This window comes from Pelodiscus sinensis, chromosome 3 (assembly GCF_052426305.1).
Source record: "Pelodiscus sinensis isolate ZL-2025 chromosome 3, ASM5242630v1, whole genome shotgun sequence".
Classification (NCBI taxonomy): domain Eukaryota; kingdom Metazoa; phylum Chordata; order Testudines; family Trionychidae; genus Pelodiscus; species Pelodiscus sinensis.
In genome coordinates, this window is record NC_143054.1 from 16342850 (window position 1) to 16356376 (window position 13527).

Consider the following 13527-nt stretch of genomic DNA (forward strand, 5'->3'; position numbering starts at 1 on the left):
ATTGTAAGGTGCTCTAGCAGTTTCTGAAGTGTAGGGCCTCATTAGGAATTGTGCTTGGTGTACATCTATGAATATATATCACTGATATTCTACCTAATCATTTTATGGTGCTTGCTTTACATTTATGGTTAATATACAGTGGTTATCACTGATCATATGAGTTGTGTCACAGTGTACAGTAAAAACTAAGTGGGTGCTTTCAGTACCATCAGACATTCTGCAACATATGCTGGGAACTAGTAAAGGTGAAATATTTCCCAAACAGTAGAGTTTATATTAAGTAATAAAAATAGTTCAAAAATGTGCAAGTTAAAAGCAAATACATTTAATCCTTAATGAATGTATGGCACACATCTTAAAGAAGAAGGAACAGTCATATGCATTTTGGATACACACACATCAACAGTTGTTCTTACAGGTAAGTGTATGCGAAGTTGTGATTGCCCTTAATGTCTCCTACTGTAGAGTGGAGGGAAGAAGTTTTGCTGATGATATATGGAATGTTGAAGGGAGTTCTCCACTGAATGCAAAGGGAGGGAGGCAAGCCCATGATGATTGAACTTGTAGATCCACTACAGTCTGTTTGCTGCAGGAGATGCCGCTTAGTGTCCTGGTGAATCTCTCCTGTTCTTGCACTTTTCTCCTTCTCATTCTTTCAATCTTCATACCATCTGCAGTATTCATCCCCCAGGTGTTCTCAGTTTGTTGTCTGATGTAGCAGTTTCTCCTTCTTCCCAGTTTCAAGTGTTCTGCGGGTGTGGAGGGGGAACCCTTCAAAGCAGTAACAGCTACAGATAAAACACACAGACCATTGTCAGTACAGTCACAACGTTAAGATTCAGAACTCCCATCCCTTCCTACCCTAAGGTTTTAAACAAGACATGCTGCTTAGTACTTCTGCTTTAGAGTGCTGGTGCACATTACCACTGATGGCACCAGCTGTGGTGAGAATAGTTTTCTAGGGGGCAAGAGATATGAGGAGGGAATTGCTCAGTTGTGTGAAACTTGAATATAAGGCCAGTGGCACTGAATGCTGACATCATTTTCCACAGGCTGTGGTGATTTTAGTTGCTGTCTCACTCCTGAGGGTAACAAAGGCACAGAGAGCACAGCTGCTGCTGGCATCCTGGAGCCACCCAGGCCTGTTTGCTGCTAGCTCATTTATTGCAATGATGCCTGCCAAAGTCCTCGCAGACTGGTGTGAGAATGAGTTCTAGAACATGAGAACCGCCATATGGGTCAGACCAAGGGTCCAGTATCCTGTCTTCCAACAGTGGTCAGTGCAGGGTGCCCCATAGGGAATGAACAGAACAAGTCAACATCAAGCAATCCCTCTCCTGTCATCCATTTCTAGCTTCCAAGAACCAGAGGCTAGCGACACCATTCCTACCATCCTGGTGAATAGCCATTGATGACACTATTCTCCATGAACTTACCTAGTTCTTTTTTGAGCCCCATTAAAATCCTGGCCTTCACAACATCCTCTGGCAAGAATTCCACGGGTTAACTCTGCATTGTATGAAGAAATGCTTCCTTTTATTGTCAGTTGTTCCAGGGACCTGCTACCTGTTTTCATTTGGGGACCCCTAGTTCTTGTGTTATGGGAACATGTAAGTAACTTTTCGTATTTACTTTCTCCACCCCAGTCATAATTTTATAATTTTCTAGCGTGGAGGAAGAAATAAGGCTGCCCCTCCCAGAACCCTTTGGGAAAAGATTATTAGTGTGCTGCTGTGAAAGTTTTATTGAGGTTTCTCAGGAGGATTGAGGGAACATGCCTGTGTACATAAACCAACTGCTCTGCATCCCTCTTCCCCCTCTTACTAACTCTACAGGGCAATAAGAAGCAGATAACAATGCTGCCTCTCTTTGTTATACTGCTACCTCTTCTCATATGAGTACATTAATGAAAAGTTAATAGCATCCCAACTTAGCAGGACACAGCTATCACTGAAATAAAAATACAATTACACTCTTATCTGAGGTTCCATCCCCTGCATCAGTTTTGTCTGTGTTTAACTGTAAGGACTGGCTGGACTGCAGCATACTTGCCAACAGGTCCCAGCTCATGGAATCGCTAGATTGCCAGTCACATGCTCCCTTTCCCCCACTGCCCCCGCATCTTCCTCTTCCTCCCCCTCCTCATCGCTGCTGCAGGGGCTTACGATTCTGGCTCCGTGGAGGTATACACAGTGGTGTGTAGGGTGCTGGAGTTGCCCCCAAGTGTGGCATGCAACTCTTTGTAAAAGAGGCAAATCTGTAGCTTGGCACCAAATCAACTGTTGGCTTCCCTGGCTTTCTGGTATGCCAGCTACAGTTCCTTTGCTTTCACTCAGCACTGCTGCTGACCCTTGTTGTATCTCCTCTGCTACATCCCTCCAGGCAGATGTAGATGGCCACATTTCTACAGCTGGTCTGTAACTAAGCTTGCATTGCCTCTTCAAGCCCAGGTGATCAAATATCTCCCTTCTACTCCAGACAGGAGCACATCTGGAGCATGTTGTCAGTATGGTCATCTGGGCAGTCGCACATGACATTGAAGTTTCTTGGTGTTCTTACCAAGATGGTCAGTCAAAACAAGGCATTTCAGAAATTTGCAGGGTTGTAAAAGGGTGAGGGACTTCTGGTTCCCATGAGCCTTAAGCAGTAGCATTCACAATTGTGACCAGAGGAGTCAGTGTTGGGCATTGTGGGGCAGCTGCTGGAGGACTGTTCAGGTCCACAAAGGTAACTATTTACATTCACACTGATTGACCATGTCTCATTGCCCTTTGAGGAGGTGATATTACTGTGTTGGTGTAATAGAAAGCTCACATGGGCAGGAAACAGATTTAAGCATAGACATGCGCAGCTGGGCTGACGAAAGTGTACTTTGTAGCATAGAGCAAGCTTTAGTAAATCCTGACAAATGGCAGAAAAGCACTGTCAATGTGACTACCCTTTGACTTCCCTAAGGTCTGTATGTTGTGACCCATCAGAGCTGGAACTGAATGTCACAAACATCAGGAAAGAGTTGAAAACTCAGACTGACAGACTTCAGTCACTTAAAGCCTTGGTAGGTTATGAAACATCAGTCCTTTTAAAACTCACTTTGATCTGATAAGTGATTTGATTTCTCTTCCCCTTTAATTCTGGCTTGATTGTAACCTTGACAAACAGCTAAAACCAAACCAAATCATATACACTTTTATGCACCTGCTTACTTTACTTTATTACCATGAGTAGGTCCAATTGATTTAATGAGAAATAAAAAGTAAAACTAAGCATGTGCTTGTTTGCAGGACCAGAACCTAATAGAGTATTGCCAACCAGAAGCATTTAAAAATCACAAGTTAGGCTCCCCCAAAATCATTAAGTTGTCTTTAAAAACACAAGTTACTTAGGAAAAAATATTTTTGGATGCTTATTACTGGCCTTAGGTCATTAAGTGTTTAGGGCAGGAGTGGAGAACCCTCACTGACGTGGTCCCTGACTGATAAGGAGAAAGACACTCCTCACATTCCCCTTACACACCAGGCGAGGCCCAGGCTACTAGATTTTGTGTTCCAGCCCTGCAGGAGGTGGGGGAGGAGGGGATGGAATGCCAGTGCAGGTTGCACAATGCTGGGGAGCCCTGAGCCTCAGGGACCAGATTTAGGCAAGACGGGGGCTGCATCCGGTCCCCAGGCCTTTGGTTCCCCACGCCTGGTTTGGGGTTCTTGTTCTGTATCTTCTTTTCTGCAACCACAAGGGCTAGAAGTTTTTAAAGAAAATTGCGATTCTTCTCCTGATTCCAGAAGCTGAGTCTCTACAAAAATACTGTCAAGAGTTGGCAATATTGCTAGTAATAATAATCCTATATCTTATATAGCTTTGCTAATTGAATTGTTGAAGCCGAGAAAAATGTATAAAGAGCACCAGTGGGAAATTAATCAGTTATCAAACTGAGGTCCATGGAGCACTTCCTGGTGATCAGCACAGAACTGGCTAGTGATATAGTCCTCTCCTGTCCCCATTCCTCTTCTCATAGTTCTTATGTATTACACTGCATTGAAGGCAGCTAAAAATGTATTGTTTTTTTAGTACTAAATTTTCATTTAAGTAACTGTTCTAATTGTCATGAGGATGTTGCATGATAGTGGTGGGTCTCTGAGACAATCTCTTTGTAATAATGGAATCCACAATATGAAAAAGATTTAAAATACTCCAAGTTAAAATGTTTGTGATATAAATACCAGCCTTTTAAAATGGGTTTTTAAACATGATCTTGTCTCTTTATGTAGAAAATAGATCACATTTGTCCATTTTCCCCTAAGTCTTTTATTTTCTTCACAAGCCCAGTGACAACAGGGAAGAGTAGGATTTCTTGAACATGGAAATAAGTACAGCTTACATTGCCAGAAATTAATATTCCACTTGCAGGACTTCTCTCTCTTTGTTGGGTGGGGAACCACAGTAGAAGAAAAAAAACTTTAACACAAGTTCCATGTAACTGTTCAGAAGTCACAGTGCCTGGAATAGCATAGTGGATAAATACAGTATTAGCATTATTAAAATCTGTCTTGCTTGGTTATGTTGAAACTGAGGTTTGTCAATTCAAAATTATTCTATCCTCAAGAACTGGAAGATGATTTTAGGGCACTCAGTAAATGAAGACTCATCTCATGCTTCCAATATTCTTGATCTTATAGACATTAGTGGCTTTTGGCTTATTCAGAATGGTATTAGTTCTCTCTTACGCTGATGCCCTACCGCACCCCCAAACATATACTATAGAATAACTCTACTGAACTTAGTTTCAATGGAGAAGTTTTTGTAGATATCTGGATTTTTGTCCTAAGTGACTGAACAATGCTTTGTCTTTCCAAACTTTTTGTTCATCTAACAACTGATGGATTTTTCAAGTTAATTGGGAAGTTGTTTGCTTTTTTCTTGTATTTTTGGTGCATATATTAGACCTCAAGTCTATTTTATATGATTATTTTCCAAAACCACTGTCACTATATTTATTAAATTTGTAAAGAAAAGGAAAATTAAAGGTTGGGATAGTTTTGATGTTGGATGGACTCTAGTAATACAGAAAGTTTGGACTAACAGTTATTTGCCTAGAATTAAATGTTCATGTGTTCTATTTATACGTCTCTCAGATTCAGCCATTCATAGTATAAAATCTCTACTCTCTGCTTTCAGTTTATAAATTAGTTTTAACCATCCAAGGCATGTGGCTGCAGTAATATGCAGTAGAACTTTGCAAATTTGTACCAGTAAATCAGGCATCCCATTGTAGATTGATGATTTCAGTAAACAAATAATTAAGGGCCCAATTCCACAAATTACTTAGCACAGAGACTGGAGAGAGAAAATATTATAATTACATTGTATTATTCTAGAATACTGTATTCAGTACTGGTCACACAATCTCTGGGTTTGTCTACATGGCAATTAGTGTATGGAAAGCCAGGCTATCTGCAGCCCACTAGCTTGTGGTGCACTTTCTGACTATCTGGACTCTATTAGTGTGCAATAAAACTTCCACAGTGCACTCTGACATGTTCTCATGTGGACAAACCATCTGAAAGAACGTTGCAGAGTTCATTAGGGTTCAAAGAAGGACAACAAGAATTATTAGGCATGTGGAAACCTATCTTTATAAAGATTAAAAAGATTGGGGTGGTTTACATTTAGAAAGAGTCGATTAAGAGGAGCTATGATAAAAGTATGTAAGATAAAGGATGGTTGAGAGACAGGAGATCATAGAATCATAGGGTTGGAAGAGACCTCAGGAGGTCATGGAGGCCAACTAAATCATCCCAGCCAGGGTTTTGTCAAGCCAGGACTTAAAAACCTTTAGGGATGGAGATTCCATCACCTCCTTAGGCAACATATTCCACTGCTTCACCACCCTTCTAGTAAAGCAGTTTTTCCTAATAGACAACCTAGACCTCCCACATTGCAACTTGAGACCATTCTCCTTGTTCTGTCATCTGTCACCACTGAGAACAGTCTTTCTCCATCCTCTTTGGGACATTCCTTCAGGAAGTTGAAGACTGCTATCAAATCCCCCTCACTCTTCTCTTCTGCAGACTAAATAAGCTTAGCCTCTCCTTGTAAGTCACGTGCTTCAGCCCCCCCAATCATTTTGGTTGCCCTCTGCTGGATCTTCTCCAGTGCATCCACATCTTTTCTGTAATGAGGGTCCCAGAATTGGATGCAATACTCCAGATGTGGCCTCACCAGCGCCGAGATCAGGAGCTGTCTCACGTAATCAGAACAGTTCAACATTCAATTAAATTGAAATGCAGCTAATTCAGAACTGATAAGGAAAGCTTTTTCACTCAAGCCTTAATTAGAGTGTGGAACTCATTGCCACAGGAAGTTGTTTTGGAAAGGAATTTAGCAAGATTCAAAGAGGGATTGGATGCTTTTATGGGTAACAAGACTATTCAGAGAATTATGATAGTTAATGCTAAAGAATAGTTTTGTTGGGGATAAAAAAAATCTCATGCTTCTGTATTTAAATCAGTTTTTAATTATTAGCGATTAGGATGAGATTTTATAGGGTCACCAATTATTGCACATTTGCCTGCTATGGAGTTCTTGCTGCGTCTCTGAAGTGTCTGATTCAGTATAGTTGTTCCAGTCTACGCTTGTGCTCAAATCGAGCTCCGTTGAGTGAAGTGCTTAAACACATGCTCATCTGCTTTCCTGAATTAGGGACCCATTGAATAAACTTGATCATTTGTTGTTGTTTTTGTAACTTAAGGCTACGTGGCCATGTTAGTCTGTATCTGCACAAACAATGAGGAGTCCTGTGGCACCTTAGAGACTAACAGATTTATTAGGGTGTAAACTTTCGTAGGTAAAATCCACTTCATCAGATAAATTGGGCTACAATGTATTGTTAATGTTAATTAATAAGTGCAGTTGAGTTCTCATTATTGAATGCTTTATCTATACTAACAAATGGTTTAATGTAATGTAATGAAAATAAAATATCGGTATTTTCTAAACCATGGAAAACCTGAGATTTCAGTTACCAAAGAGCAGTAACTATTTTGGTGCTGCCATTTTAAAGCCTGATTTTTCAGAGTTTCTGATCACTGGCAGTTCCTATTGACTTGAACTGGAGTTCTGGGAGGAACTCAATGCTTTTGAAAAATCAAGGAATAAGTGACTACTGTGTATGTTATAAAAATAACGAAGAACAAGTAATATGAGACTGTAGCACACATATCTATTACATATTCTTAAGACAAAGAGTGAGGCCACTCTTTTGTGAGAATTACCAGATTTTCATGATTTGGCAAAGTAAGCATTACTGACTGCATTTTCTATGTATTATGGGTGAGTATGATTATAGCTTCATTGAAATACATGATGCTGTTGCCATTTATATAAGCTGAGCATCAAGCCTTATAGATTTAATTGGACCTAAATGATTTGAAATATTTTATTTTTCCAGGGTGTGCTGATCTCCACACTCTTGATACTATGCAACCAATGGAAAGGAAAAGACAGGGCTACATTCATGAGTTGATCCAGACTGAAGAGAGATACATGGATGATCTCCAGCTTGTCTTAGAGGTGAGAGCTACTTGAAAACAAAAGGTATTTTAAGCAACTGTCAAAGCAAAGTCTTTTATCTTCAGTGCTTCTTCCTTATTAGACAGTCTTTATGACACTTAATTCATAGCTGAATTGCGTAATCTTTGCAGTCATAGATGTGAAGGCTTTGATGTTTTAACAACACACAACATTGTAGAATATGTTTTCTCATATCAACTCTTCAGGTATCAAAAATTGCTGTGTTTTCTAAAAGAAAGCTGCTAAGTTTACATTGTAAGAACAATGCATTTAATTGCTTCTGTCTGTCATTTAGCGCATGTCTATGCCATGCCAGCAAAATGCTCTAGAAGGGCATAATTTTTAGAGTTTTCTATTATACTGTGTTCCAGCTACCCCATAGACTCAGCTGATGTGGTGCAAAACATCCTACTTTACATTAACATAGTCCTGTGGCCTACGTTAATGTAACCTAGTTAGGTTCTACATGGGGTAGTTAGTGTTCTTAATATAACACACCCTTTCTGGCACAATGTGCTGCACAGACAAGCCCTTAGGGAGGAATTGCCTGTGGCTTAAATAACCCTGCAAGTTCTCCTTTGCTACTGTCTTCAGAATATTTGGAGGAAACCAGTGTATCGCCAATACCTCACCAAATTTCATTCAAGCAGGTTAATGAATTGCTTGCTCGGAGATTACATTGCTGCTTCAGTATTTATGTTCCTCCCCTAGAAAAACATCCCTTTCTGTCTGGCATTACCCTCAGTTCTGGGCCCTCAAGCAAAAAGCAATTTAAATACTTTTCCAAATACTGTACTGTGTTTTCTTTCACATGAGTAACTCTTTTCTCCTAATGGCCCGTCTGACTTAATATTTAGTTTTTATGTTTTACTCTTTACCTTCGACATTGATCTGAAGCACTCAGTTGTTATGAATTATTCGGTTTTGGAATGGACATGAGCAACACATCTCAAACACCACTTATGTCTTTTCTTCTTTGAATGACTACTCGTGCATTCCAAGTTAGGTGATTCTCAAGCTGCTGTCCAGCAGAGGGGTCAGAGATGGCTGGTCTGCTGTCTGCTACACAGCTCTTCCAAATGTAGCATCCTCTCTAGCCTGCTGTTGGATGGCATAGTGGGATGTAAACATGTATACTGAGGACAATGTGGCTACTCGACAAACAACTTGGACAGGAACATGAGCAAGATAGGCCGTTGACAACGCCTGCACTCGAGTTAAATAGTCAGACAACTAAGGGGCTGGATCTTTTGCACAGTCATAACAAGTGCAGATACAGACCGTGATCCAGGAGGAGAACCTCTGGGTGGTGACGGGGAGACCCTTCATCCTAGCCACTACAGTAATAAACGGAAAATAGCAGGAATAAAACCCCTGCCTTTGAACTACATAGGAACCTCCTCTACCTCGAGGAGCGTCTGCACCTCCTGTCATAGTAGCTGCTGGTAAGAGGGATAGAGTAGGGAAATGAGAAGGAGAGGGGGATAAACAAGAGCTGGGTAGAATATCCCACTCTTACCTTGTCTATAACCCATCTGTCTGATATGATGTGTCTAGGCATGGTAAAAGTGGGACAAGCGGCCCCCAAACATAGAGACAGGGCCTGGAAGAGGGAGAGGTACATTGTCCTTGGGTACATCTCTAAAAGTTCTTCCCAAGCCCCGCTGACTGTCTGGAAGACTGGACCTGGTTATTAGTGCCCCTATTCTCACTAATACTGGCACTTGGGGGGCGATCATGACTACTTCTACTACCCCTTCTATTCGGCTCTTGCGTCTGATGAGGAGGGTAGTTGTGTGGCAGCGATGTCTGTTTGAAATACCTACGCTGGGTTGTAGGACGTTAACTTAGCCCTTGTATCTTTTCAACTATGGAGCCTGGAATCAGTTGGCTCTGCAAAGAGGATAGAACCTTCACACGGAAGGTCCTGTATCATATTTTTTACTTCTGGAAGGATCCCAGACACCTGCAGCCATGAGTTCAGCCTCAAAACAATGCCCTTTGACATTGTACAGGAGGTGGAGTCTTCCGCATTGAGGGCTGCCTGAAGAGAAGTCCAGGAAATCACCTTCCCTTCCTTAACATGGGCAGTAAACGTGGACCTGGAGTCTGAGGGCAGGCGCTCCTTAAATTTGTCCATGGTTGCCCATGTATTTCAATTATAGTGACCCAACACCGCTCGTTGATTAGTTATCTTCAATTTAAGGCTACCTGACAAGTAAACCTTCCTCACCAGAAGGTCTAGCTTCTTGGAATCTTTCGACTTAGGAGTTGGGCCCTGTTGACCTTGGCATTGTATGGCATTAGCTGCGTCCACCACCAGAGTACCTGGTTGCGAATGTGTATATATAAGTAATCGTACCCCTTGGAAGGGGTAAAGTATCCCTACGGTGGGATCTCTTCCTATGGCCATTGACAGGGTACCCCTGCTGACAGAGGCCATGGACACCGACCTGGAATTGACCATCTGTGTCTGGTGATAGGCCCAGTGGGTCCAGAAAAACCACTGTGGAGGTACCTCCCAGTGAGGAGGCCATTGCACCACCAACTCTTGCCTTCTCTCTGGTTGGCGATGGATTGAGGTGTGCCGCCGCTTCAACTGGCTAGTCTCTGGTTCCGACTCTGACGTAGATGTGGCACCTGGAGACCACAGGGGAGCAGTACCATGATGCACTGGTGGTCTCTGAGAAGAGATGAGATCACCAGGAGGACTGTGCCTTGTACAGGAGCCATACCGGGATCAGTGCCGAGGTGAATGTTCTCCACTGAGAGAACAGTGCCATCTGGGAGGACTCGGTCTTGTTCAGGAGCCCTCACCAGATGGTGCCAAGGTGAATGGTCTCGAATTGGCAAACGATGCCAATGGTGAAAGTGACCTCCTTAACGTAGGGGGTTTTCTCTTTCAATGCACCGGGTCCGGTATTGGCGATGGTGCTGGAGAAGCAGGTGGGGACTCTCTAGGTGACACTGATCATCCCAACGTTAGCTCAGTGAGGTCCCGTGCTCATTTAGAAATGGGTTTTCCACTCTTTTGTAACTAAGTTTTGGCCTGTGGGAGTCCCCCATGAGTATATTAAATGGTGACTTTTCCATCTTGTCATTATGCTTGAAACAGGAGTATTGTTTTGATAATAAAAGTTCTTTCTCTTTTATTAACCTGGTATTGGTTCAGTTCTGTGTCCTGGAAAATCTCTCTCAGGATATCTGCAGGCCTCTGACTAGAGGGCAGCAACCACAGACTGCAGTTTATATTTTCTCTCTTTTTCAAGCTCTTTGGAGAAAAGAGCTTGGGGTGCCCTAGGGTTGGTTTCAAGTGTCCACCCCTGTTTGTGGGTTCAAAAGCACTTGATGGTGGCAGCGGATTTTTTATTAATCCCCAAAATCTAGATTTTTAGGATTTTGTGGGGAAGTTTTATACCAAAGCCTGGAGAGAGAAGGTTTTGGGGTACTTTTGTGTGCCTCCACTTCTGCATTTATCTTGCCAGAGTGGGGAATCAGCCTTGACAGGGGTACTTCAAAGCAGCAGCGCCACACGGAGCCCGGGATACAGGCTCCATGTGGCGCTGCTGCTTTGAAATGCTGCGGCAGCGTTTCAAAGGGGCAGCGCCACACAGCAGATCCCAGGTTCAGTGTGATGCTGCCCCTTTGAAATGCCGCTGCAGCGTTTTAAAGCGGCAGTGCCACGTGGAGCCCGGGGTCAGCTGGTGACTCCCTAGCTGATCCTGAGCTCTGTGCGGCATTTCCACAGAACCTGGAGTCAGCTGGGGAGTCCCCCGCTGACCCCAGGCTCCATGCAGGCACTTCCACTTTGAAATGCACAAGAGCCCTTGCTAGGAACTCTTGTGTATTTCAAAGATGGCATGGGAAGTCCCACTGACTCCAGCTCCATGTGGGTGCTTCCGCTTTGAAATGCACAAGAGCCTGGGAAATTCCATCCACTACTCAACTAGTAAATTAATCGATATCTAACATCCTTTAACATGCAAAGTTCTGAGCAAAGATGGTGGTTCTTGGACAGGAGCTGTGCAAGCACTAGGAGAGTATGCTGTCTTCCTTGGACTCTGATTTGACTAAATTTTTGAAGCAAGTATGGTCAGTGGTTAGGGCACTAGCCTAGGAACTGGAAGAGCTGGGCTCAGTACCCAGCTCCCCCATAAACCTCTTATGTGACCAAATGGACCCATAGAAGTACCTGAGAGAGAGATCTAGATGGACAGAGTTTGCCTTTCGGAACCAAGCGTTGGTGTTGGGCTGAGATTCCTGAAAGAAGGGGTTAACCAGCATGCTAGTTAACTGTCACTCTTCCAGGGCTGTCTGTCTATGTGTAAATAAAATGAGTAACATTTAAATATATCCAGACTCTGCCAATGTGAAGCCCACATGGAAGATTTTGCCACCCGCCACCACTTAGCAAAGAGGTGATTCCGGTGTCAGAGTAAGACACTGGTGTTTGAAGAAGGGGCAAAAGTAGGAACACACAGGAAGCATCTCTAGCAAGTGATCTGGAAAATGTTCCATTAAAGAGCTTATTTGTCTGCAGTGGTTCTCAGGAGAAATTAATGGGTGGGTACCACAAAGTTGTGAATGAATCAGTGCATTATGTTTCAAACCACTTGAAGAAAAAACAACTGGCCGTGTTCTGCTTTCTCTGTGCTTGAAGTTGCTCACTTGTCTGTTCTTTGTAGGTTTTCCAGAAACGAATGGCTGAATCAGGCTGCCTCACAGAAGGAGAAATGGGACTGATCTTTGTTAACTGGAAGGAGCTCATAATGTCTAATACAAAGTTACTTAAGTGAGTACAGCTAGCATTTGTGCCTCCTAAATGAGAGCCCACTACTGTTCAGTCTCTCATCAACGTAATTATATCTTTTCTCACTCCACTCCCTAGGAAACTGGTTTTATTGTAAAGTCTGGTGAACGCTAGAAAATGAGGTTGTCATAACTACATCACTCAGAGGTGTGAAAAAATTCACAACCCTGAGCAGCAGAGTTATGTTGACCTAAGCTCCTGGGTAGACGGTGGTAGGAATACTTGGTAAGAATTCTTCCATCAACTTAACTATCGCCTCTCAGGGAGATGAATTGCCTACTGATGGAAGAATACCTGCTGTCAACATAGGTAGTGTCTACTCTGAAATACTGTTGCATCACAGCTATGCTACTGTACCATTGTAAGTGTACACACAAGCCCCTAGTGTTTCTGCTCTTGCTATTTATTTCCGACTTGATAATCCTGCAATGTCAATTCAAAGCATTTAAGTATAATGTCACAAAGTGCGAGTTATGAGAGGAAAAGGAACAAACAGAAGGAGATGCATTTTTTTAACAGAGATCCTTAGAAATAGAGGATGTATGTGAGAAATGTATAAAATATGTTTTCAGTGTTTTCTGGAGTGAATTTTTGCAATGATAAATTTGTTCATTATTTACTGTAAGGTGGGATGATATGCATGTATGGGGTTAAATCGGACTAGATCAATGCCTCTCAAATTGGAGATCTGACCTAAAAGGTGATTGCAAGACTACTGTAGAGGAGTCTTGAGAGTGGTGGCTGCTGGCCAGGTGCCCAGCTCTGAAGGCAGCAGCACAGAAGCAGAGATAGCATGCTATGCTGTGGGTCAACACTTTCTTGGGGGGCGGGCATCCCAGCCAAAAATATCTTCAAAGGGGGCCAGCAAAAAAGGTTGAGAGCCCCTGGATTGATGATCGTGATGGCCCCTTCTGATCTTAAAGTCTCTGAGTCTGTGGAGGCCAGTGGCTGCACTGTTTGTCCAAAAAATCCTTGAAGAGGAGGGAGAAGCATTCCTGTTTCAGATATCACTTCCTCGTCACACTGCATGCATTAAGCAAGTCTCTCAGTACAGCATGTAGTGCCGGCACTTGGATTTAATACGTTCCAGGGCCTAATGGCGCTGGAGGTTTTTTCTGTAGGAACTCAATGACAGATGGAAATTCTGAGGCTCC

At 42.7% G+C, this 13527-nt stretch overlaps 1 protein-coding gene and 1 long non-coding RNA gene across 6 annotated transcripts in view; one reads left to right on the forward strand and one right to left on the reverse strand.

Moving 5' to 3' along the window:
• ITSN2 (intersectin 2) overlaps window positions 1-13527 on the forward strand; it is a 138785-nt gene that overhangs the window by 107913 nt on the left and 17345 nt on the right. For all 5 annotated transcript variants that reach the window (XM_089777028.1, XM_089777030.1, XM_089777031.1 and 2 more), the window contains 2 exons: window positions 7442-7563; window positions 12249-12355. In XM_089777028.1, the coding sequence (XP_089633154.1) occupies window positions 7442-7563; window positions 12249-12355 (229 nt within the window). The remainder of the gene's footprint in view (window positions 1-7441; window positions 7564-12248; window positions 12356-13527) is intronic.
• LOC149524625 (uncharacterized) lies at window positions 304-1673 on the reverse strand. The gene is made up of 2 exons (XR_016349107.1): window positions 1437-1673; window positions 304-788 (listed from the first exon to the last, which is right to left on the reverse strand). It is a non-coding gene; the product is annotated as an uncharacterized LOC149524625 (long non-coding RNA).